This window comes from Centruroides vittatus, unplaced genomic scaffold, assembly GCF_030686945.1.
Source record: "Centruroides vittatus isolate TY-2023 unplaced genomic scaffold, ASM3068694v2 contig_18, whole genome shotgun sequence".
In the NCBI taxonomy this organism is placed as follows: Eukaryota; Metazoa; Arthropoda; class Arachnida; order Scorpiones; family Buthidae; genus Centruroides; species Centruroides vittatus.
In genome coordinates, this window is record NW_027121101.1 from 393615 (window position 1) to 420981 (window position 27367).

A 27367-nucleotide genomic window follows, 5' to 3' on the forward strand; every position below is an offset into this window, starting at 1 on the left:
TCTTTGTGGTTTAAATGTATGAATAGAAACTGGATATAATGATGTCTTAGTTATATAAATACAGGAACTTACTTAAAAAGTATCCTACTTTGTAAAAAAACTTTTTTATGACAAATAATTTGTTATTTGCGTGGGAGTTGAAGTAAGAATATGTGCCTTTCTAATTAGGTTTGTAATTACTACGTTTTTATATATAATGGGCTGGTATGAGTTGCTAGAAATAATGTATGGTAGAGAGCCAAACTTATGAAAAATTCCAAACTAAATTATTTTATATTTATATAATGTTTAGATCCAAGAATGTTTGGTTTCATGTTTAACTGTTAACTTTATAGTGGGATAGATGATGTTTAATGTATTGACAAATGATGAGAAATTACTATCTGAATCTTCCCATGCAATAAGATCATCATCACAGCTCCAGTATAATAATGGATAACATAATATATAGGGTTATAAAAATTGTGTTCTAAACTTCTCATAAGAATTTCAGCTAATACAGATGAAGATGGTAACTCCAGTCAAAAAACCCTTGTTGTAAATATGTTTTTTAAACATAAAATAATTATTGCATATAATAAGTTCTAATAGGTTCCTAATTAGACAAACTTGTTGAATAGGATAGCATCTATTAATTAGTGACATTTTAACAACATAAAGTAATTTAAAGTTGGTACAGATGGAAGCAACATAACAACATCAATTTTAAAAAAAAGACTTATAACCTGATGTGAGTAAATTATATGTTTTTGTATGATGGTTTTAGCTTGCTCTGATAAAGAACTGAAAAAAATGGTTATTTATAAAGACCCATAGGAATTTGGATAGAGCTTTTATTTACATTGTAGATAGGTAGGTGTGTGTTTATGTTTACTAAAGGCCAATATTATATTATTAAAAACATATTATTATTAAGAATATATATAAATATTTTGGAATTTATAAAGATAAATTCATGAAAATAGAAATTTCTATCATTCTTTGAAGAGCTTTATTGGTCATGAAAAAAAATTAACATAGTTAAATATGACCTGGTTTAAAACACTACAGTTGACAAAGAATTAATATTTACAGTTATATGGAGAGTTTGATCTCTGTGTATTATTCTCTGTGGATGTATGTACATGCTAATTGTTTATGTTTTTTTTTTTTTATTTTTTAAACCATTTTGGATAATTGTGTTTAGATAGTTACAACTGTTTTTTATATTTCAGTTGTCATGTACTATATGTACTTAACATATATTATATATATATATTATAATATATATATATGTTAGTGAAATAATTGTTAAATATTTTGAATATCACTATTGTTTACACATACAAAATTCCTTCATTTTTACTATATAAACTACATGTTCTATAAATTTTTATCTTTGTTTCTTTCTTATCAATACAAAAAATGCTAAATATTCAATATTTGGTATTTTCTTTCTTTATTCTAATTACATACATCTTAAAAATAATGAAAGCTATTTGGTTACTTGGAAAAAGTATTTAAAAAAGCAATATGATTAACAAAATCATGCAGTTTCTATTCTAAAAAAAATGCTTTTGATTAGAAATGATCCCAGGTCTTGATTTAGAACAAAAGCATTAAAGGTTAGAGATGTGATTCCCAAACTTTTTTGAGCCATCATCCCTTGGTTCCATTAAAGTTATGTTCAATGCCCCCTAACCCAGGCATGGCCAACATATGGTCCACTGGCCAGATCCAGTCCGCTTAATGAATTTATGCAGCTCGTGATTAATCTTTCAATAATAACTTCCAATGGTTTGTTGAATGGATTCGCAATACTTTTTTTTATTTAAAAAAAATTTCATTGTAGAGATTTACAACTTTTGCACTTGTCTGTGTGATAATGCCAGAATAAAAAAAATGATAAATTTAAAATATTAATATTTATCATAAAATAATGTATGTTAGACAGTAATTCAAGATATACAGGTGATACTCAATTTAACTTAGCAATTTGTGTGCTTTGCTAGAAATGTAATACTAATATATTTAAACATTTATTTACTTAAATGAATTGTTTTTGTTGTTAACTACGAAACACAATATAGTGCTTTGACGATCACTTGGCTTTCTTCTCCCTTTTATTTAGTTGATACGTGCGTACATAGCTCGTTTCGGGCCTAATAAGCCCCTTCTCAGTCAACTAAAATATTAAGACAATAACACTTTACAACTAATGTTTAAAAATTTTTACATTACTTAAAAGGTGTAGATCAGTTAACCAACATACCTACACACCTTGATATCTCGGGTTCTGCAACTTGAACAAGGGTTCACATACATACGGCATGCATGCGACTTACATACATATTCTGGCATGTCCGTTCCGACACGTATATACTGTTAATTATATCATCAATGGTTATAAATCTTTACATATTCTCTAATTATATTGTTAACTATTACATTATTCCACTTATTCCGGCATATTTGCTATGAACATACCTTGACTATTCTGTTTTCTCATACACAGTCAAATCACGGTAGAAGGGAATCTACTATGCAAGACATCTTGTTCTGTTTAAAATTTCGACTAAAAATCAGTTTTAAATTGAGTCTCAATTATACATTTTCTCACACTAATTAGAGAATACGTAAAGATTCATAACTGTTGATGATATAATTAACAGTATATACGTGTCGGAACGGACATGCCAGAATATGTATGTAAGTCGCATGCATGCCGTATGTATGTGAACCCTTGTTCAAGTTGCAGAACCCGAGATATCAAGGTGTGTAGGTATGTTGGTTAACTGATCTACACCTTTTAAGTAATGTAAAAATTTTTAAACATTAGTTGTAAAGTGTTATTGTCTTAATATTTTAGTTGACTGAGAAGGGGCTTATTAGGCCCGAAACGAGCTATGTACGCACGTATCAACTAAATAAAAGGGAGAAGAAAGCCAAGTGATTGTCAAAGCACTATATTGTGTTTCGTAGTTAACAAGAATCAAGCGCAACATGGTTTCAAGTCATTAATCAAAAATTGTTTTTGTATTTAACGTTTTTTAATGTTAATATTTTGTTTGACCCGTGAAAAAGTTCTTTCCAATTCGGCCTGGGGGCAAAAACTGTTGGCCACACCTGTCCTAACCTGTAAAAACTTTATTTGTATTTTATATTCTAATTAAACTCAAGTTTTTCTTTTTAATAGGTCTACATTTGTTACCAATAAACTTCTAATAGCAAATTTTATTTATGATATAATTAGAACTGTGTAATAAATCCAATATATTTCACAGCCCCTATAGTAAAATATTAGTAAATATTGAAATATATATTAAATTTCAGTTTTTATATAGAAAAAAACTGAAAAACTACTTTCCACTAATTACAAACTTTAACTAAATTATAAAGTAATGCATATAAATACCATATATAAAATTTTGATATGTACTTTTACTGTATTTTATTTTTAGGAATGCAGAGAATTTTCAAATTTAAGAAGACTCCTAGTTACTGCATTTACTAAGATATATTTTTGTATTTAAAATTTACAATTCTAGTCCTATTTTTATATTATTTTACTTCATTTTTATGTTAAAATTTTAATTTTCATATTAATTTTATGCTAGAATTTTAATTTAATTTATGTTGGAATTACTGGAATGTTACATTTATATTCAAATATTTAAAATTTAACATTCTAATATTCTTTATTTATGTACTAGCAGATAGGCCCGGCGTTGCTTGGGCAAAAGTAACGATAGCGAAGATTAAGATTATTACGTTATAGTCACAGAAGAAAAAGAGTAATTTCATCAACAAACTAAATATTTCTAAAAAAAGGTCAAATCTGAAAATCAAATATTCTAATATTGTTCGATTTTCACGACGTGTTCTGATTATATCATTCGATTTTCATCGAATGTTCTAAAGAAGAAAAGTCGAGAAAAACCAAACTAATCTGTTTAAATTTGAAAATCAAATATGTTCTAACATATTACTCTTTTTCTTTTTTTTCCTCCAGCGCCCGTAAATCTTGCACATCACTTTCTCTTGTTCTCCATTGTTACTTAACACTTCCATTGTTGATGGAAGTGTTAAGCCTTAATCCTGTCCCTCTCCTCCGTGGAGAAGAACTTTCAACTCCTAACCGTTTGGGTTCTGTGCTGATTATTATTATTATGTTGGGTTAAGTGAGATATACTCAGTTAACACCGGTGGCTGTGTACTATGCCGGACCAAAGTCAAGGCATAGTAACCAAAACAGAAATTAAAAGTGTATCAGTGTGTGTGTCTGTATTCAGGAATTTTCTCACAATATGACATGTATTCAATATAGTGGCCTTCTGTAGTGTGATGTATGTGTTTCTATTCAATTCTAATGTGCCCAGGCTTTTGTGTAGTGTGTGTGGTATGACACCTGTAGAAGAGAGAACGACAGGTACAATAAGCACCCTATCCATCCTCCACAGATGCCTTATTTCCTGGGCGAGTTCTGTGTACTTGCTAATTTTTTCAGTGCATGCGTTTTGTATATTGTGAGTGTTTGGAATGGATATGTCTTATGATTATTATTATTATTATTATCATCATCAACTCATCTCAATTATATATATAGATTCTATTTTGGCAAGTTTAGGAAATACTTCTAATGTTTCTGATAAAATAAAAATTACAGATTTCTATATTTGCATCTGTTTCTTATACTATGACGATTAGAACAGAGGTACCCGCAGACTATGAAAGGGGGTACAAGCTATAAAAAAGGCATCATATGTACAGTACATATATGCGTGTATAGCCTATATATATGCAAGCCTCGATTAACACAGTTAATTAATCCCTTGATGCTATGGCAAATATCAAAATTGCATTAATCAAATAGTGGTACGTTGGTACCCGACAGAACAACCACAAACTGCTAGAACAAATTTTTGGCTAATAACAAATACTTTTAATTTTGTCATCAGTATAAAAGTGTTCCATGATAGAAATGAATAAGTAATTTAAAAATAAAACGAAATCTTATAGCTCCCTTGGGGGATTAAGAAAAGATCAACCCGACATACAGATGCCCTTTATTAGGAGTCTTTTTTTTGTGTTATGCAGATTGAAATGCGAAAGATTTACATATTACACAGTGTATTTGTTTGTTTTGTTATGGCAACACAACACTTGGGCGATCTTCCTAGGGAAAATGCCTTTCGGGAGGTCTTTTTAAAGGTAACTGGCCCCTATTTGGGTGTTAGACGTGGAGAAAACTCCATGTGACCAGCCGACATGGTGCGAATCCACAACTAAACTCCCAGTGCTCGGGGAACAAAACCGCTCGACCACCGATGGGCCTATTACACAGTGTAAACTGTTAAATTTGTATCATGCATTGAAATTATAACATTCCACGTTTATAAATATTTATAAATGATGATTCAGTTATATGAAAGAAAAAGAAAAGGTTCATTTATAAAAGCAATAAATCTATACAAATGAAAGAAATTCAAAATTCTAGAATGTCAAAATGGCTTCTAATTCTAGAAAAATTCTAGAAAATTTAGTACATAACAGGCAATTTTATCACATTGAATGATTCTTTTAATGAATAATAAACTCTTTAACGCATAAATCAATTTCATAATCTATGCTTACTCGTATTTGTTGAGTAACTTCGTTTCCAATTCCGTCCATCATTTCGAAGCGAATTTAATAAACTAATTATTATTATTATTATTTATTTTTTTTTCCTCTTCGAGTTCGATTTCAATCATGAAAGATGCTTAACTTCGAAAACTACCACCAGGGAAACGTCTGTTGCTACTTGTCTAAATTAATATTTTCGAGTAATAAATGTTTTTTTAAATACATAAAAATTAAATATTAATACTTTAGATTATGTCGAGTGTTAAGAAAATAATCATTATTTTTATATTAATTTTGTTAAAGGTGATTATAACGGTACGTAGGTTGGCAACATTGTTTTGTTTATAATGTTCTGCATTGATTGTTGTTAACACGTGCTTTATCCTACGGTTCGGGAAAGTTAGAATTTTATTGCTGACATGAAAAGGAAACAAACAGCAAATATATCGAAATCGAAAAAGGTAGTTTGTGAAATCATAGATGTATTTATTTTATTTTGTTTTAAAGTTTCGTTATAATGTTCGTAAGTTATGTTGATTTAATAAGTTTTTCTAAATGTTTTTTGTTATATTTACACCATTGCATCCTTGCTTTCATGTTAACAATTATTTCAGTGATACAAAAAGTGATCTGTTGTATATTTTCAGCTAAATTAAAAACGTGGCATAAAAAACGCAAACTCCAAATGAGACGGTTGGGACCTTAAACAGAGCTGTAGAGCATACCCATAGGAGCAAAAAAGTCAAAGGAACTATACTTCTAAATGTGACCCTTTGCAAGATAGTCCCCAAAATCAGCTTTGTGCGATCGCGAGTCACACTGCACAGTGCACGCTCCACTAAAACTATCGCATTTAACTATTTAGCCCATGTGACTGTAGGCTTTGAGTAGTGTCGTTCACATCTGCAATCTTACCCATGTTTACTAGTGAAGTCTGTTAAGAAAGTAAATTTAAGAAAAAACACGTGATGTATCAATTGTAAACTTTTACCTAATAGTAATATGTTAAATTTATCAATATGTTTGTACAGTATTCTTTAATCTAGAGTACTTCTGTGTTATAGAGTGGGGAATCTTTAATGATTTTATCTCTGCCAGATATGATTGGTATAGGCCAAGTTCAGGTTGTAAACAAAAACATTGTCATCCAGGCATTTCTACTAAAAGAATGTTCCCTTCCTGTTCGAATGTATTTGAAGTCAAACATCAAAAGCTAATGAGTATTATTTCAAATAGATATATTAATTCATTATTGAATTCACTAGGGTATGTTTTAAAAATTTAATTAAAAACAATCAAAGAGCATATTTTCAAAATATCAGGAATTTTTGCATTCCATCTTATAATGATATGGTAAATGTGAAATTTGCATAACTCAGAATAAGGATATATCTATGTGTCTGGCAAATGAAATCAGTCATTTTCATGAGATGTGAAATGTTAGCCAAATTTCCAATGGCCAGATATTTTTTATTAGCTTGTAGAAACACCATGACCATTTACATGTTAATAAATAAACTAAGATTCAGATGTTTTTGACACGTTCAAAAATGTCATCTACAGGAAGTTAGCTTTGGAACAAGAATAACATTAAAATGTATGAAGCTCTCATGCATTGAATGGAATTAATTCAAAACAACCAATCAGAATTTCCTTTTAAAAGGCACTAAGAGTTAAGATAAAATAGATAAAAACATGAATAAAATTAACAAAGCAAATCAAAAAGATTAACCAGAAATTTGGAAGGTGTAATGTCTTGTTTATAGACTAACTATCTTACAAGTAACGTTTCCCAAACAAAAATCTGTTTAGAGTCGAATATGCTCTTAACACAAGATTTTTTTTACTACTAGAACTGCCATATGGGTCAATTTTGACCCATCACTTTGTGGCCAACCTGGCAACACTCTACCGTGCCCCTAGTTTTAGCATTTTGTTTCCCAGACATTCATTCTGACCATGTGCATGGTACTGCTGACACTCTCCGTACTAGAGCTCCAAATAAATTTGTTTTACCTGTTAAATTCTGTGTTTATTTCGTCAAGAACCCAAAGTGGTGATCCAAACGTGATCACAAGAACTTATTTACCCAATTCTGTGAGTATTTTTATTAGTTATATATTTCCTTCATATCAAGAGCGAAGACCCCGTCGAGGTAGCATGAGTATCGATGAAAATTCCACCCTTTTGAAGAAAGAACGCTAGAGTATGGTTCACACAGGTGGAATCACAATTCGCTGTCTCTAACATCACAACAGTGGTTATGAAATACCATCATGTACTAGGATCGCTTGACTGTGAAATAGCCGAATTGGTTGCTGATCTAATATCCCAACCATTGACGAGCACTCCCTACACGGACCTAAAAACACGATTAATCGACAAGTTTGAAGAATCCGAAAGTAGGAAGGCAAAAAAATTACTCCTAGAAATCAAGCTGGGAGACAAAAAGCCCTCAGCACTACTAAGAGAAATGCGGGCACTAGCTGATACACAAGTAACGGATGAATTTCTTAGAACGCTCTTTCTACAGAGGTTGCCTAACAACGTGCGTTCAGTTATAGTGACCAAGCAAGACAGTCTCCATACCTTGGCCACTATGGCTGACAAAATTATGGAGATAACCAGTCCCAATTCAGACATATGTTTCACCAGTGGTGCAACTGTACACCAGACAGATCGGCTCTCTTGTTTGGAGAAACCTGTGTCAGAACTTGCCATTTTGATCCACGAGTTATGAGCATGTTGCCCCTCACGCTCAGAGAGACAACGGGTTCTCCCAGTTTGAATCTACTGGGTTATAATGTTTGTTGCTATCACTTCAAATTCAAAGCTAATGCCCAGAAGTGCACCCCACCTTGTTCTTTTAAATGTGTCATCAAGGAAGCCTCGGGAAATGACTAAGTCCCACTCTCTCTGCGACTCAGAGGAGCGGGGAGAAAACATCCAATCACTTTTACAATATTAAAACAAAGTCTGTCCAAAAAGGAACCACCATTTATTTCTTGCGTTCGTAGACAATTCACACATTCGGCAACTGACCTTTCTTTTTAGGCTGCTTTGTTGCCGGAAGTTAAAAATGTCTGTTTTAAAACACAAAAAACGTTCAATTAAAATTACAAAAATTTCTAAAAAAGAACCGGTGACATACAGACTGTTGTAAACATCCATCCATGCTTGGGGTTGTTGCTGCTTTTATCTACTGAGAAAAAGCCTGGACAGTGCTTTTTCTCAGTAGATAAAAGCAGCAACAACCCCAAGCATGGATGGATGTTTACAACAGTCTGTATGTCACCGGTTCTTTTTTAGAAATTTTTGTAATTTTAATTGAACGTTTTTTGTGTTTTAAAACAGACATTTTTAACTTCCGGCAACAAAGCAGCCTAAAAAGAAAGGTCAGTTGCCGAATGTGTGAATTGTCTACGAACGCAAGAAATAAATGGTGGTTCCTTTTTGGACAGACGTTGTTTTAATATTGTAAAAATAATTCTCCAATCCGACGAAAAAATTCAAAGAATCCAATCACTTATTTATTTTTGATACTACCACTGGTCGCAGATTCCTGGTAGACTCGGGGGCAGACATCTCTGTCTTACCTCCCACTACTCTAGAAAAACGACATATCAGTAATCATCAACTTTACACAGCTAATGGTTGTGATACCTACATATGGGGAGCGCCTCCTTAAACTTGATATTGGACTCTGACGAACGTTTTGCTGGCCATTTACCTTAGCAGATGTGTACAGCACCCTATTATAGGAGCAGACTTTCTAAGTCACTTCGGCATTCTTGTGGATTTAAAGAATAGGTGCTTAAGAGATAATCTCACTCACCTGGCAACCCCAGGAACTACCACCACCACTAATCAGCAAACTGTGTAATGGTATCACCTCAACAGAAGTATTCCAAGCTTCTCTTGGAGTTTCCCAACCTCCTGAAGGAACAACCTACATATCAACAAGTTAGTGACCATAATGTCTACCATAAAATTGTCACGACAGGAGCTCCAGTTACCGCTAAGCCAAGAAGACTTCCTCCTGATAAACTTGCCCAGGCAAAGCTGGAATTCCAACAGATGATAGACATGGGAATATGCAGGCCCTCCAAAAGTTGCTGGTGCAGCCCCCTACATCTTGTTCTGAAGAAGGACGGTTCATGGCGTCCTTGTGAGGACTACTGGGCCTTGAACGCTATCACTATACCAGATTGGTACCCGATACCCCACTTTCAAGATTTCAGTTGCCAACTAAGAGGCAAATCCATCTTTTCTAAAATAGACCTGGTGTGGGCATTCCACCACATACCCATGGCACCAGAGGATGTTCCAAAAATGGCTGTGATCACATCCTTCGGCTTATTTCAATTTTTAAAATTGCCGTTTGGACTATGCAATGCTGCCCAGTCATTTCAAAGATATATTCACAATATTTTGTTCCATTTAAGAACACTATTCACGAGACTCCACAGGCATGCCATCAACATCAACCTGTCAAAATGTGTTTTTGGTGTACAGGAGGTTTCTTTCCTGGGCTATAACGTCTCCCAAGCAGGAATTGTTCCCCTGCCTGAGTGAGTTCGAACCATCCGAAACTTTCCATGCCTGAATACCATAGAACAGCTCCGAAAATTTCTAGGGCTGGTCAACTTTTACAGACGTTCACTCTCCAACAGGCACACATGCAATAAGCTCTCTTTGATTTGTGCAAAGGCATCAGGAAAAGACATAAACGAAAAGTGCAATGGACCCCAGAGTCAATCGCAGCCTTTGAATGACTTAAAGAGGAACTAGCAGGTGCTACCCTCTTGGCCCATCCCTCCACGACCTTCCAATGATGCTGATGGTGGATGCATCAAACTTTGCAATAGGAGCAGCTCTTCAACAAAAGAATAGTTTCATCATCAAACCTCTAGGCTTCTTTTCTAAAGCGCTAACTAAACCACAGGCCAACTATAGCACATATGACCGTGAACTTTTAATGGCATGTTCAGCAGTGTGATACTTCCGCCATGTTTTAGAAGGCAGGAATTTCATGATATATATCGATCATGAGTTCCTAACCTATGCATTTCGGCAGTGTTCAGATAAAGCATCCCCTTGCCAACTCTGTCATTTAGACTACATAGGCCAATTTACCACAGATATCAGATACATACCAGGGAAGGACAATGTAGCAGCAGATGTCTGCTCAAGAATCAGCTCCATTTTTCTCCCAACAGGAATACCCCTGGAAGATATTGCCGCTGCACAAGCTGTGGACCAAGAATTTGCTCAACTTCAACAGTCACAAACATGTTCACTGAAATTTCAAAAGGTTTGCCTCGATAATGGTATTGAAGTGACATGCAATATCTCGACTGGCAAACACAGGTTTTATGTATCTGAACATTACTGCTGGCTAGTTTTTGACTCATTACATGGTTTAGCACATCCGGGAATCAGGGGTTTAGTGGACCTGGTCAGCAAATGCTTTATTTGGCCATCAATAAGGAAAGATGTCAGATTGTGGGTTAAAACCTGCATCCCTTGTCCGAGAGTCAAAGTAGGAAGACATACTAATAGTGCAGTGGGGACCTACAGCCAAGTCGATCACCATTTTTTCACATCAATGTGGATATAGTGGGCCCATTGCCATCTTGCCAAGGTTTTACCTATCTAGTCACAATCATAGATCGATTTTCACATTGGGCAGAAGCCATACTGGTTGTGGACATCTCAGCTGAGACTATAGCCAATGTAATCCTTTCTACATGGATTGCATGCTTTGGCATACCATGCATTATAACCACTGATAGGTGTTGCCAGTTTGAATGCCAACTTTTTGCTGATCTCACCAAAGCCCTGGGAATTAACCACATTAAGACAACAGCATATCACCCAGCTGCAAATGGAAAAATTGAACAATGGCATCGTCAGTTCAATTCCTCGTTGAGAGGTCAGCTGACTGATAACTGGGTTGCTAAACTCCTAACCATTCTCTTGGGGCTAAGATCCTATGTCATCCCCAACTACAATACTACAGCAGCAGAGATCACGCACAGCGAACCCATTGCACTACCTTCTGATCTCCTCACTGACCATGAGACTACTACTGCCAATAATTTTTCTACCTTGATCTGCAGGTTGAAGGATCATATGAGGTCGATCCATCCAGTCAGAGATGTCCACCATGCATTTAAAAATATATTTTTACACCCTGAGTTGATGACTGCCTCACACGTCTTCGTGCGCCATGATGCATCATGCAAACCATTACAATCAATCTATGATGGCCCTTTCCATGTCTTATGACGCTCAGAGAAACACTTCGACTTGGATACACCTCGAGGGAAGCAAACTGTTTCAATCGACCACCTCAAACGTGCTTTCTTTCTTAAAGATACAACCACTTCTCCGCCATTCTCCAACAGTGACAATGGACCTGTGGTTAGAAATGGCCACCCACCGGATGACACCACATGAATCCAGGCACCTTGCCCATGGACAACTCGTTCTGGACGAACTGTACGTTTTCCTTCTAAGTTCCTGAGCGTTATCGCTGGGGAGGGAGTATGTGGCCAACCTGGCAACATCTTACCATGCCCCTAGTTTTAGCCTTTTGTCTCCTGGACATTCATTCTGACCACGTGCATGGTACTGCTGATACTCTCTGTACTAGAGCTCCAAATAAATTTGTTTTACCTGTTAAATTTTGTGTTTATTTCGTCAAGAGCCCAAAACTTTAATATGTAAAATATGATCAGAAATGCTAAAATAACTGCATTTGTATTTATTTTTACTAGTAAATATTTAATTAACAACAACAGTAGTTAATTCTTAGTAATAAAGTATTAATCATTCACTTGTATACTGGTGTAGTAAATAATTCACTCCCAACAATTTTTGAAAAAACCAGTAATAGTTAATTGAAAACAAACATTTTTGACCATTAACTCGGTCTTCATCAGGTTATAACTATTCAGATTCGTTACAACTTCAAAACTCTTTCAGAACGTATTCAAACTTTCGAATAGAACCGTTGTGCGCTCGTGTTGCCATGGAATCATTCGTGCTGTTGACATATGTAACATGCGTGGCGCAACAAAATAATGTAATTATATTCTATATATAAACGAAGGGATAGGGATGTACAGTATGTTAAATAGAGCTGTGGGGAACTTCCCCTTCGTAACAGAGCTTCCAAGCTTGAGAAATGTTACATGCATCTTTAGAATTGATGCAGGTTGTGCGCAGCCCAGCTTTGTATGTCTCCAGAGTTTCCAGGGATCATAGATGGTCCAATCGGTGGGAGATTGGAGGTTTTGCAGATCAGCCCTTATGCCTGGGGCGTAAGGGCTGATCTGCAAAACGTTCTGTGATAACTTACGATCTGCAGTTGTAAGTTATCCACTTCTCAGTTTTTAGCTTCCTTGATAAGATCATTTTTTTTATATCATTAATAAAAGCATCTATTTTTTGTAATGACATTTTTCAGTCCTCATTTTCAAGTTCATGATGGGCTTTCTCATCTGAGCACTATTTATTTTAAGATCCTATTATCCAAGACTAGTTGGCTATGCAGTCTAGTAATTAATATTTTTTTGTATATCCATTAGAACCAGTGTTTAATTAATGTCTAATATTTTGTGGCAAACATTTATCTGGGGTTCAGTCTGATTCCATGATTATCTGTTTTTTTCCTTCTTTACCAGTGTATTTTTGAAGATGTTGTAGATAACTACAACATCTTCAAAAATAATATCTGCTTTTTTACTTCCTTTATCATCCAGTACTATTTAGTTACAGTTGAAAATTTTATTTTATAATAATCAACTAAAAACAATAGAATACCTGTACTTAATGAATGACTTTCTTTTTGAGATCTTTTCCTCATTGATACATCATCTTATCTATCAGAATTTCTACATTCACAGTAATTTGATTCACTGGCAGGAACAGTCATTGTTCGGAATATGTACCATATATTTCCGCAGATAAGACAATAGTTGAATCATAAAAAAAGGCCGCCAAAATCCAGGTTGTTTTATAGGACAGATACAAAAAAAATTAGATTGAATTGTGTAACAATAAAAACAATATTAGAACAAAATAAATATTAAAAGTTATGTTTATTGAGCTACTGAGGAAAAAAATGGACAAACTGTAATTATTTACCAGTAGAGAGTAGGGTATGTCCACAAAATAGAATAGCCCATATGATGGTTTTGTGAATAGTCATTACTGGAATGCCTGAATCGCTGCAAATGTTTGCAACAATCGCAAGGCAGTGCTGCCAGATGCAAGAAAATAAAATTTGTTCATTTGAAAAATTATTATTCCATATATGCTATATAGTATTATTATCCAGATGATGATTGATGATCTAAATTAATTCTTAGGCTGTTGATAGTTTGGGGGCTGTCTTATAGGACAGATATATGCTAAAACTATAAAACTTTGACGAAAATTTATACCTCGTCTTATCTGCGGAAATATACGATACTTGCATATCATCATCCTACTAAACATCACACTGATTTCCTTCAATATTATGAAGACACTTCAAAATATCTTTTGCAGATACCAGGTTTCGAGAAGACATAATTCTTTTTTATTCAAATGACTGTGTTCTACATTGAACTATTTTTTGACATGACCATTTTCAAAATATTTAGCACCTATGTATGTCCACATATATTACCACACTTAATATGGTTCCTTTCAAGCAATGAGCTTGAAAAACTATATTCTTTCAGGTATAAACATTCTATATGAAAAAAAATAGTAGGGTCAAAAATAACCATACTGCAGTCATTTTTAAGTAAGGTGACATCATTTCGATGTGGGGCTTACTAGGTATACCTTTCTAAAATGCATTTGGCAAGTTCAGTGCTAACAAAGCCTTTGTTGATGGACTCTTAATGTTCACATAGCCAAATTGGTTAATGTCACCTTAGGTAGCCAAGATGGCAGCTCGTCTCTAATTCCAGCAAGGAAACAGTGGGACGCACGTTCTAACTTAACCTAACCTATTCTAATAATTTGGTTGTTAATAATTATGGTAATTTATTAGAATAGGTTAGGTTAGATTAGAACGTGCGTCCCACTGTTTCCTTGCTGGAATTAGAGACGAGCTGCCATCTTGGCTACCTAAGGTAACATTAACCGCCAAATCTAATACAGAAGTTTAGCTCAAGAGACTGATAAAAATAAGATGTTAATTTACCTAGAATTATGGAGATATTAAGGTGCTTTGTACATCCAAAAACTGACTTAACATGTTCTGGATTTTAAATTTTATTGCATGGAAATTTACAATTTAACTTGAATTGATTTTAGATTGTATTAAATGCTTGTTTTGGATCTTAAGGTTCTGTCTTTATTAAGATGGTTGTTCGTGGATTTCTGTTTATAATAAATATTGTTAGAAGGGCTATGTATAACTTTATTAAGAAACTGATGAGTGAAGAAGAATGCTATAGACACTTGAAATGCATATCACCATAAAAAATGAAATAAAGTTCTTGCATCAAGTTAAGTGTTGGTCTTGTCTTTGTTTAGAAGAACAAACAAAAAACAATTATTAATAGTGCATTTCCATGTAATTGCCAGTAATAATTGAAGGAATACTGTTTTTGACCTGGCTAATAGGCCTTTATCAGATATAAATAGATAAAAATGGAACTCCAATGTCAGTTAGGAAGAAAGCTGGGTCCTAATTGACACTGCAATTCCATTTTAATCTGTCCAAGCCTGAAGATGGTCTATTAACGAGGTTAAAAACATCAGCATTTCTTCAACTGCACTCCGTATTAAAGATGCATTGATTAATTCAGCAGATTAGCTACAGTGGCTAGTTTATCCTTATTCTTCAAACTATATTTTGGTTAGACTAATTATTGAAATTATGTAATTTAGACTAAAGGTAGAACAATTAAGTTACCATCTTGCAATAATATTAGTAATTATATTAATCTTAGAAATGAATTTAATAATTTAGAATATTCTGGAGAAAAAAATAAATCTGAATCAGACTTGAATCTGCAACTTCTTATTACCATACAGATGCTTATTTTATAGTATAGATATACAGCCAACTTGTATTAATACAAATCACTGGGGGAAGAGCAATTAGTTTGCTTTATTGAAAATTTGTATTAATGATTTTCAGGGTCTAGGTCAAGGTTGTATAATTTAGAAAGTTAAGGCTTAATAAATGTTCTAAATGATTTTTGAATCAATTAAAATGAGGAGGAGACAGTATTTACCATTTAAGTGTGGAGCAGTATATCAGAGTGGTTAAGCAAAACAAAGCTAAAAGAAATCTGTAAATTTTTTTATAGAAGATTTGAAGATTGTTTGAAAAATTAGAAAATATTTTTGGTGCCAAAAGAGTAAAAAAGGAACCAAATTTAGCCCAAAGTAGCCAAAACTGGCATCACTGTATACACTTCCCAATATTCAAGCTAGCAAATGTTTGCATAGGACTGCATAACATTTAAAAATGTGGGCATCTTAAACTTTAACCCCTATTTTCTGAGTACAATAGAATGGTCTACTAAAACCAGATGTTTGAATTGTTCTACAATTGGAGGTTGTACCCATCCCTGTTTACTGGGAGAAGAAAATCTATTCTACTGAAATGGAATATTCTACAGTACCTTTTTTATTGTTTATGTTGAAAAATGTAAAAAGCAACCATTATTGGAAGTAGGATTATTTCTTAGTTGTGAAGGTAATTTACAGTTCAATTTAACACTGGTAAAATGTTTGTTCACTTTATCATGTGAAAATTAACATCGTGACAATGGTTTTTTGCCAGGGCAATGGCAAAATGCACTTTATTGATGTTTGTTTTAAGGCAAGTTGACTGTATAGTGTATATTTGTTAATGAAATTTATTTTTTTACTTTTAAAGTTCCATTAGAGAGTACGTTGATATGCATTCTAATGATAAAAACATTTTTTTTTTAACAGAAAACAAAGAGTTGCCCTAAGAATTTGAAAAACTCAAAAAAGAAAAGTACTAAAAATAAACAAAATGACTCATTTGTAAATATAACTAATGAACATAATGGAAAATTAGAGGGTAAGTCACTATTATTTTATATATTGTAATTTTCTTCAAGTAACACTTGGGTTATCTGTTGGTTTTTAAATTGCAACTTCAAACTTACCTAACAGCTTTTCCTTTGTCTAGATTTACTAAGAGCATCTTTAAAAATCATAAATTGTCTTCTTTTATGTTCTTCATGTATTTATAATGCCAGAGGAATGTGATGATATTAATTTCTTTAATCCATCATACTCCTCTATTATGTCTCTACCTTGTTGTGGTGAAGGGCTTTATGATCAGTGCTGCAGTGTCTTGGTAGTGTTTTCCTCACTTGAAATCTGTAGCCAAGTCCAACTAAGAGGGTTAGAAGGTACCCAGGTAGTATAATAAGTACCAAGCTAAGTATACTGGTGAGTAGAATGTATCAAACAAATATAAAAATCTGTAAACCCAATTTTTAGATTAATGTCAAATTATTACCAGATTATATCAGGCTATAATAAGGCAATCATTTGGCATTAATATAATAGAAATCTCACTATGTACAAAGCTCTCAGAAGGGAAAAAAGATCTTCATGAAGGAATTTCTAATGTTCATAGCAGTTCTAGACTCATAAAGATTTTAGCTAAGGAATCCTGTCTAAATTGGGTTCTTTTATTCCAGTCAGTGATAAGTGTTTAGTCTCTGTTTTGGAAACTATCCTCTATTTATTTGAGGCTCATTTCCCAGACTCCAGAATAAATGATTCTTGTTAATTTTTAGGCATTTACTAAACCCTTATCTAGATCCACTTGGATTTTGGCTACATTGGTGGTTTTCACTTTCACTTCTAAGATCAAATGGACCATTAAATCATTAGATCCATTCAATTCAGTTGGGCTTGATGGTATTATTATAGCTCACTTGCAATTTGGAATTGCTATTTTGCCCCCATTCTTTGTCACATCTATTTTGCCTGTCTGGCATTTGGCTGTGTACCTTTGGGTGATAGCTGGTTAATGTAGTTTTCAGTCTTAAGCTTGGCAAGAAATTTTACTCTGAAGAAAAAGCTTTTAGACCTATTAACCTAAAGTCTTTTATGCTAATGACATTGGACAAGTTATTGATAGATATCTGCAAGACACTTATTTTGAGTAAGGTTTCCTCTCCATTTCCTTCAGTTTGTTTATCAATCTGGTAAGTCTCATGAGTCTGTTTCACAATTTGCTTTTCCAAATTGAGAAAGTCCTGGATGTGAAGGAAATTTCTTTGATTGATTGATTTTCTTGACATTGAAGATTCTTTTGAAAAGACCTGTTTTCAGACTATTAAAAATTTGTTTAAATCAAAATCAAGCTAAAATAAAATTGTATCTTGGAGAAAAACGTCTTTAATTAACAGTATCACAAACATATGCTAATTTTATTTTTAATAATAATTTGTACTGTATGAAATTTAAATAGCTTATCATTTTTTGTAAGTTAGCATAACGTTAATCTGAGAATGTTTTCAGCTTTCTCTATTGATGTAATTACCCATAAATCAGTAATTTTCTTGAATTTTGAAATTTCATAAATTTATCAAGAAACTAAGACAAGATATTATATACAAATACATCATTGCTGATCATAATACAATCAATAATGATTATTGAAACAGTGTTTTTTCAATAAGAAAAATTTTTTATTTCATAGATACTCAAAATTAAAGTTTTGTATTGTTTAAAAAGTTTAATTTCCTTTATCATGATACATATATAAATATAAACAATAACTAAATTTGATTTATTAATAGCTAAATATCAACTGTCAGATTTTTGGGCTAAAATTAGCTATTAATTAGTTTATTTAGCTCCAAAAATTAGCTTGATCAGAAATCCAGCAGTTGATTTGGCTAAATTCAATTTCATAACAATTGTTTCATGTTCAAATTCAAGAAGAGGCTTTATGATCTATAAAAATTAAATAAATTTCGTGGCTAATAAAATAGTGAGAAACATTATTATATGCTATACTTTTTAAAAGTTTAAGTAACATTGAATATTATTTTGTTTTTATTCATTTTCCTAAATAAGCTTCAAAAATGTTTTAAAAAAATTATAGCCTATAGAACTGCTTAATTAAGACAACTGATTTTATGCTTATTGAAGAAATGTTTTTGGCTTCATTATAGCTACCTTCATCTTTACATAATATCCACAAGTTCCCAGAATGTGTTTTTGAATTCTGCCACAGGAGAGCATATGTCTTTGGCAGCTATTAAGATACTACTAGTTGTTAGTATAGGTCTGCAATTTTTAGTTTCTCATTGGTGACATGCCTTATAAAATCAATTCTGGAAGATATTGTGCAGTGGTTGGTCACCATAATAGCCAGAGAGTACTTGATAAGTGATTTGAAGCTGTATGTGATGTACACAAAAACATGATGCATCGAGATTGTTCATGTATTCAACTGTTTCAGTTAAATAATTATTCATTTCCATGTGATGAAAATGTTTTTATCAATCAATCAAGCTTTATTATTTGATATAATGAGAGTTATTACAAAGAGGGATTAAATAACATTGTTACATTAAAGTTGATATATGAACAAAAAATTTATATAATTTATATAATGTTAACATGGCAAAACTGTCACTGAATAAAATTTGACGACAGAAATCAGATGTCAGTGTAGCTACTCAGATATCTGAAATAATATTTCAAGAATCAAGGTGTTTTTTCATATTCATCACTGTTATTCCACAAAAAGAACACTCAGCATTTTAATTGGTAAAACATTAATTATTTTACCAATTAAATTTATCAAAAACATACTTGTAAATATAAATTGTGCAGCAAATGACTTTATTTTGTAACTCAAATTAGATAATAAATATAACACTGGAGTCCACATTCCATTAAATAAGACAAGTTCCAGCATCCCGACCCCTTTCACTCAAATAATGAATGTCTTGTGACAAATATAAGTCTTTTAGTCATTGATTGAAATCCAGAAGAAACAAACTTTTACTTAAAAAAATATGTATAGCTAGAGAAGGACAGTCCAATATTATTTAATAGTTCTTTAATTATAACAGGCCATGGCTTCAAAAAAGAATTATCATTAATCCGTGAAAATTTTGTATATATTAATTTTTGATAATTTTCTTCTGGTAATTCAATAAGTTTCCTCCAAAACCAAAACAAATTTATTAATAAATTAATAACGAGGGTAGGTCTTCTCAATTTCATTCTCAGTACAGGTCTTGAGACAGATCTATTAACATGGAACACCTGCTTAGATTCCATGATGAAAATTTAAGAAGAGAATGGGTAACCAGCCAAGCATATACAGCAGTAGCAGTAGCAGTAGCAGTAGCAGTAGCACAAAGGGGATGAAGACCCAGGACTACTCATAGGTATTGCCTGGATGTGAAAGGGGGATAGGAAAGATGAGAAGAGTTGAGGAAGACGGGAGGTGAAGAAAAAGTAAGATAGGATAGATGGTGAAGTAGGAAGACTCATCAGCACCTGTATCACATTTATTAACCAAACAAAAGATAATATACAAAATATATACAATGAATACATAAGTTACAAGTTGAAAAAAAAGATGACAAGGAAAAAACTAAGTAAGGCGTAATGGGTGCATTAATACAGTAATAAACATACAAACATTAATACTGTAATAAACATACAAAAGGTCCAATAACAGTAGGACGAACTAGTTAAAGGTAGGGTCCAGTGCGCCGGTAGCGCAGATGAATTTTTCTAGGGCTGCAAAAATATCCGGATCTTCCACGAGAGCTTGTGGTGGACAGGGCCAATTGAAGCCCTTTTTTAGCGTTACTCTTTCCAGATTAATCCGGTGATTGTCATGTTTGGTGCAGTCAAAGATCAAGTGAGTGGCATTTTGTAAGGAGATGTCATCACAGTCACAATAGGGATGTTCCCTAAGTCCAAATCGATGTAGGTATTGCTGGAAATTTCCATGATCTGTCAGGAGCTGTGTGTTATGGAAGTTGGCGCAGAAGTTCTTGTTTTGAAGTCTGGACGAGATGTTTGGAAAGTATTGGTAGGTCGCTCTTCCAGAGTCTCCGTCTTCCCACTCGCGTTGCCACAACTGGATGGCGGTACTGTGAATCGTGGTTTTAATAGCGATGTCTGAGGCTTCCCAGTAGGTGGGGGTGGCAGAGGAAGCAGCAGCTTGCTTTGCGAGGGAGTCCGCCAAAGAGTTCCCTTCCACCCCTGTATGGCCCCTGATCCATGAGAAGGCCACGCTGTTTTGTGAGCAGAGAATTTCTTCCCGAATAAGAAGAGAGAGAGAGCCAAGATTGTTGACTATTCTCCTGATAGCGACTTGGCTATCAGAACAGATCCTAATATGTCGATTCCTGATCTTAGAGTTGTTAACATATTTAAGAGCTTGCAGAATGGCGAACTGTTCAGCTTGAGTAATTGTGCAGATACTGGCAAGACGATAGCTTGCCTGGTAAGAGAAATTGCTATTGTTGCATTCCTTAACCGCAAATGCTGATCCCACCTTGCTGTGGCTTTTAGATCCGTCGGTGAATATCTGTATATAATAGTTGGGATTGTCATGAAAGTCTAAGATAGAAATATCACCCGCGATACTGGGATGGGGTTCTGAGACCTCGGGCTTACCATTTAGGTTAGATGTAAGGTGGGAAAGAAGGGGCTCGTTCAAGTTGGGAAAAAGCCCAATCTCCATAAATTTGTAAAGTTCACTGTCTTGTCCGTCGATTGTCCCTCCGTTGAGCAGGTGCCACCGCCACATCTCCTCCTTCGCCCTAATGTGGAGGGGAAGGACTCCAGAAAGAACTTGGAGAGCAGCCGTCGGGGCAGTCCTATAAGCTCTGCACAACCTGAGAAGGGAGAGTCTTTGAGCTTTGTTTAATTTCTTTTTGGTGCGAACATTGTCGACCGCCTCTGCCCAGAAGGGGGCGCCATAGAGAATGATGGTTTCAATACATGAGCCAAGCATATACAGCCAAGCATATACATCCAGCTAGATAAATAACTTTGTCATCATTAGACACACAAGTCCATACAGAATGATGACTTTCAGATAGGGTTTGTGATGGCTCTACATTTGTCTTAAAGACACAAATGTTTTATGACAATTTATTAATTAAAATTTTACCTACTTTCCCACTTGAAAAATAATTATAAGAGTCAAGACTCCTATCATGAATCATTTATTGGTAATTATAGGCTTTACTTTTAATAAGATATTCAAATATAGCTGGATATTCCAAATGTGGCCATTCTCTCATGTCATTATTTTATGATTTCATAGTACTAATTAGTGAAAATGACTGTCCATCTGAAAATAAATTAGAAAATACAAGTTTGTAGAAGAAACTATGTGAAAATCCAAACATTTTACATTAGACTTAATTCTATGATATTCTGTAAATATCATAGAATTAAGTATATATTACTAATGTAACGAATATTCGGTTACTACCCGGTATTAAGCCTATTTTTCACTATTCGGCCAAATACCGAATATTTAAATCACTATTCGGCCGAATACCGAATATTTAATCACTATTCGGCCAAATACCAAATACCTAAAAACACGAGTAAGAAATAACAAAAACACAGTAAATTAATCATTTTGGTAACTTTTATTAATGCTGAACATTAAACTATAATTATTAAACTTAATAAGAAATAGCATCTAACTCTAGTATTAAATTATTTTGTAATTAAATAATATTACAGCCTTTATCTAGCCAGATATCTTATGGCATTGATGGCGTGTAGGTTAGAATGTATCGGGCATTGATGTTATTGTTTAGTTAATTATGTTATATTCATATTTGCGTATATTTTAATATTTTTACAATATTTTAAAATGATTTACAAAACGTTTTATTGAAACTTATCGTATTTAATGAAAGAATTATTTATCTATTTCTAGAAGACGAGTAACTAATATATAATTTATTTTATATATAAAGCAAAGAATGAGCATTTCTCATTATATGCAAAAGATAACATTTGAAATCATGTTAATTTTAAAAATATTGACAAAAACAAGAGCAACAAAATATCACAAAACTTCACAAATGGAAACCCCCAATAATATATTTGAACTGTTCCACAACTGGGGAGAAACTAGACCATATGTCCCCACTAAAGTGTATCCTTAGGGTACTATTCAGTCTACAAATATGTAGTAAAAACAAAATTTTAGTGCTTAAAGAGTTAATAAATATAAAATATAAATACGACTTTACAAAGTTGGAACTTTGTCTTGTCTTTACTTCCGCCGTTCCGAGAGACTGTGAATTCTAAAGGACTGCTGATGGTGTGAACGGCAGAAGTAAAGACAAGACAAAGTTCCAACTTTGTAAAGTCGTATTTATATTTTATATTTATTAAATTATAATTTAATTAATTAATTAAAATAATTTAGACCTACTGGAAGAAAAAATCATAGTGACAGTGGGCCAAATAGAGCAGGGTGCGCGATTCTTGCTATAATGCAGTTTGCATGCCAATTTTCGTATGTGCATTAATCAAGCCGAATATTCGGCCATTTGGCCACGCTCCTGGCCGAATATTCGGTATTCGGCTGAGGCTGAATATACTATTCGTTACATCACTAGTATATATTATTTTCACCATGTATGTAGCATGCTTTTTTCTTTATGTAACTTTTTCAATATTTTTGTATAAAAAAATGTTGGCAATAATATATTTTCAAAATGTTGACACAGGAATTTGATTGACTTTTCAGTTATAGTTAATCTATGAATTACTATAAAATAATAAAACTTTATATCTAGAGCTAGGTTATAAATGCATATTTTGTAATAGTTTATCTTTATTAATATATATATAATAAATAATTTAATGTAATAAAAATATAATAAAGTTTAAATTAAAACATAAATTTATTTAAATTTTTAATATATTGCAGATAATGAATTTTTAGATAATGATAATTATCTAGAAACTGAAAATTCATACACACTTGCTGAAAAGTGTATTGAGTGGTTATTAAATCCTATTTTACCAGATGACTTCTTCAGGTAGGATAATTAATATAACCAATTATTAGAATTTATATTATTATAAATACTGTAATTGGCTATTAGGTATTTTTAAAATATTTATTTATTTTAGTTACAATTTGTATTGTAAATAAATAACAATAAATTTTTAAATTAGTAATAAAAATTATTGAAATATTGACATTTATAGCATTTTAGTGTGTTAACTTTAGTACTGACAGTAAAATCTGCTTTTTATAATCACGGGTACTGTTAACAATTGTTGAATGTTATCAGAGGAGAAAGACCTAAAATCTTCAAATTAAAATATATTTACAGAACTTTGCTTATTATAATCAGAATTTAATTATTGGAATTTTATTATCAATACAAAATGATCTGTTGTATTATCAAGTTGCAATAAGACTAATATAATAATTAGGTGTAAAGTAATTCAACTAGAAATAGGTGGTTAGGCTGTCATCTTGTGATAATTTTAATAATTATAATAAATTAGTTTTAATTTAGAATTTCTGGAAAAAAGAATTGGTTCTGAGCAGGACTCAAACCTGAAACTGTTGTTTATCTTGCAGATGTGTTTCCAATTATGCTACCTGGACATCTGTCTAATCTTTGCTTCCAGAGTTATTAATTTAGATATAACCATACTGATCACTCATGGCACTGACTGGGGATAATGACTTTAGTGCCCACAGTTTTCCATGACTCTCAGCCAGCTATTACTTTCACCTTCTGGATTGTTTATATATGTATATATACATGTATAAACAATCCATAAGTATTCAAAGCTGTATTGAACATATTTAATTATTACATATAAGTATTAAACATTTAGAAAATATATGATAAACTTTTATCATTGATTGAGCATACACAATGTTCATACATTGATCATTTATCTTTGTAATCTTAATAAATAAATAAATAAACTAATGTTATATGTTATATATTACCACAACAGTAAAATTCACATATGGATTTATTTAATTTGCATTCTATTAGTTTTCAAAATATTTTATTTTATATTATTGATTTCTAAAAACTATATTAAAAACATATTTTATTTCTAAAGTTTGAATGCAAAATAGTTGTAAAAATTATTTTGATTTTGGATTTTAGTTTAGCTATTCTATTTTTTATATGTATAGTTCTTTTTTCAAAGTGTTTGAATAAACTTCATTAAATGATAGTTTTTTTTTTGTTTTATTTTTTATAAATTCAATACATGGAAAATATTTAAGAAATTAATTTAATATTTGAAGTAATCTTTTTAATTATTAAAAATTAATACCATTAGTTATAATGGAACAAGATGTTTTAAAAATCCTTTAAAATAATTTTTTTTATATGTATTTAATTATTTTCATGTATCTTTCAAGAAAGTCTGCATTGTATTCTTGAAAAAATTTAGTTACTAATTTAAATTAGATTTGTGGTGTTTTTCTTTATTAGTTTGTTCCTAGATAAAGAAATAATATATACCATTTATATTTTTAATTTAGAGATTTATGGGAGAAAAAGCCTTTGCTTGTAAGAAGAAAAAATGAAAATTATTATAACAAGTTGTTTAGTTGTGAAGAGTTTGATAAAATTTTAAAACAAGTACGTTTATTATTTTGTATAATTTGCTTTTAATAATTTGGAAATTTTAAATAATAGCAATAATGAAAGCTTATAATATTAATTAATAGTAATGGACTTTTCTGCCAAATGATGATGTAACTGTAAGCTTATTATTGTCACTATTTAAAATTATCAAATACATTGGCAACTGCTGGGCTGTGTTGGCTCAACTGGCCTAATATTAGATCAGTTTCTCAAAGGTCAGCAGTTTAAATCTGTTATTTGGCAGTTGCATTTTAATCAACTGATTCGATTTTGTTAAAACTTTGTCATTTTTCATTAATTGTGATGAGAAATCCAAAAAATGTAATGAGCATCCATTTAAATGTAAAATTAGGGAATTTATTTGTTAATTCATAATTTAAATATTTTATTTTGTTTGTTTTTCCTAGAGAAGAATTTGTTATTCTGAAAACATTGATATTACACAGTATGTTGATGGAAAACGAGAGACATTGAATCCAGTTGGCCGCGCTTATTCATCAGTTGTATGGAATTACTATAAGGTTAGTAGTTAAAATAATTTTATGTATATTTTTATGTTTAAGTAAATTTATTTTAATGAAAGATATCTGTCATTTATAGTTTATCTATATCTATTATGATTAGAATTGATTTTCTTCCAACTGAAAATTGACTGAAAATGTTTTTTTAATTTTTAAAATACAATTTAAAATTAAGTGCATTATAAATAAAACCAACTTATTATAAAAAGAATTGGATTATTGTTTTACTTGAGTTTTACCTAAGTATAGTATATTTTATCAAATGAAGTTAAAAAGAAGTAAATAGCAAAATAAGTTACAGAAATGTTGTTTATATTCTTTTATTACAAATACATAGGGGGGAAAAATTGATGATAGAACTGTGTATAGTGTATATAGTGCAGACAAGTCAAAGGACATAGTTATACTAGTATGGTCTTCATACAATGAACTCTTAATGGACTACATCAAGATAACACAGTGCATGAAAGCCCATATGCAGTTGCTTCACCTACAATTGAGGGGCTGATACTGAAACTAAAAGCAATGGAAATTGTTGAGATACTTGGAGTAGAGACCAACTTTAGTGTCAGAGATGGATGGTCAGAGATACATTGCATGTACTGTATAAAGCACTACTGTATTTTCCTAATTGTAGTTTTGTGGTTTTTATCAATTTCGTTTTAGTCGTCATATCGGGTAACTCGACACATTTCCACTTCCTCTTGGGGTGTCAACTTATGTGGACTTGCCTGTATATATTCTTAATTATATAGTATCAACAATATCATTCATATTTACATTGCAGAATGGATGTTCAGTCAGGTTTTTAAATCCTCAAACATACAGCAAGAAAATTTGGAAACTAAATTCTGTTCTTCAAGATCACTTTGGAAGTTTTGTTGGTGCAAATGTGTAAGTTTTACATGTCTATTTCATCTTGTATACTACTATAAAAATATCTGTTAAAAATGTTTAATTATCAATTTTATTTTATTATTTTCACTAATTTGATATTGCTTAAAGATTAATAAGATATTGCAGTTTTGTATCTCACAAATTGTATTATTAATGATTATAGCATAATAAATATCAGTTTAACTATTACAATTTACATTTATTTCAACTTTCCAATTTGCTTTTTCTATACTGTATATATAGATTAAAAACTGGTCCTAAAAATTGATTTTTATCAATTTTTTTAATAACTAAAAAAGGTATATTATGAAATTAAGAATATGCCAAAATCAACAAAGTATACTTCTATGTGGACATAAAGATATTTTCAATTTGAATCACTTTTCTTTATTTTAATGATATAATTCTAAATTGAATCCTAAATATTCGAATTGATTGGTTAGATTCTTTATTTATTGTGTTTAATTTAATATATGAACATAAAAGTAATATAAAGAAAACTATTTTAAATTATTTCAGTTATTAAATTGGAAATGTAATATTAATCTATCACTTTATTTATAGTTATTTAACACCACCAGGATCTCAAGGATTTGCTCCACATTATGATGACATTGAAGCATTTATTCTTCAATTGGAAGGAAAGAAAGAATGGAAACTCTATAATCCAAGGTGTAATTGATATTTTAT

The 27367-nt window shown here is 32.0% G+C and overlaps 3 protein-coding genes across 5 annotated transcripts in view; 1 reads left to right on the forward strand and 2 right to left on the reverse strand.

Annotated features, from left to right (window-relative positions):
• Nucleotides 1–5764, reverse strand: part of Nab2 (Nuclear polyadenosine RNA-binding 2) — a 28755-nt gene extending 22991 nt beyond the window's left edge. For all 3 annotated transcript variants that reach the window (XM_067263669.1, XM_067263668.1, XM_067263667.1), the window contains exon 1: nucleotides 5614–5764. In XM_067263669.1, coding sequence (XP_067119770.1) covers nucleotides 5614–5655 — 42 coding nt within the window. In that variant the 5' untranslated portion in view covers nucleotides 5656–5764. The remainder of the gene's footprint in view (nucleotides 1–5613) is intronic.
• A 163-nt stretch (nucleotides 5765–5927) lies between these two features.
• LOC136969529 (ribosomal oxygenase 1-like) overlaps nucleotides 5928–27367 on the forward strand; it is a 38822-nt gene continuing 17382 nt past the window's right edge. Inside the window, exons 1-7 of the mRNA XM_067263719.1 lie at nucleotides 5928–6065; nucleotides 16561–16672; nucleotides 23558–23669; nucleotides 25154–25253; nucleotides 25667–25780; nucleotides 26568–26674; nucleotides 27242–27349. Of these exons, the coding sequence (XP_067119820.1) occupies nucleotides 6024–6065; nucleotides 16561–16672; nucleotides 23558–23669; nucleotides 25154–25253; nucleotides 25667–25780; nucleotides 26568–26674; nucleotides 27242–27349 (695 nt within the window). The 5' untranslated portion in view covers nucleotides 5928–6023. The remainder of the gene's footprint in view (nucleotides 6066–16560; nucleotides 16673–23557; nucleotides 23670–25153; nucleotides 25254–25666; nucleotides 25781–26567; nucleotides 26675–27241; nucleotides 27350–27367) is intronic.
• Nucleotides 15368–27367, reverse strand: part of LOC136969541 (tubulin-folding cofactor B-like) — a 389641-nt gene continuing 377641 nt past the window's right edge. Inside the window, exon 3 of the mRNA XM_067263748.1 lies at nucleotides 15368–15388. The gene's annotated coding sequence lies outside the window, so the exon portion shown is untranslated. The remainder of the gene's footprint in view (nucleotides 15389–27367) is intronic.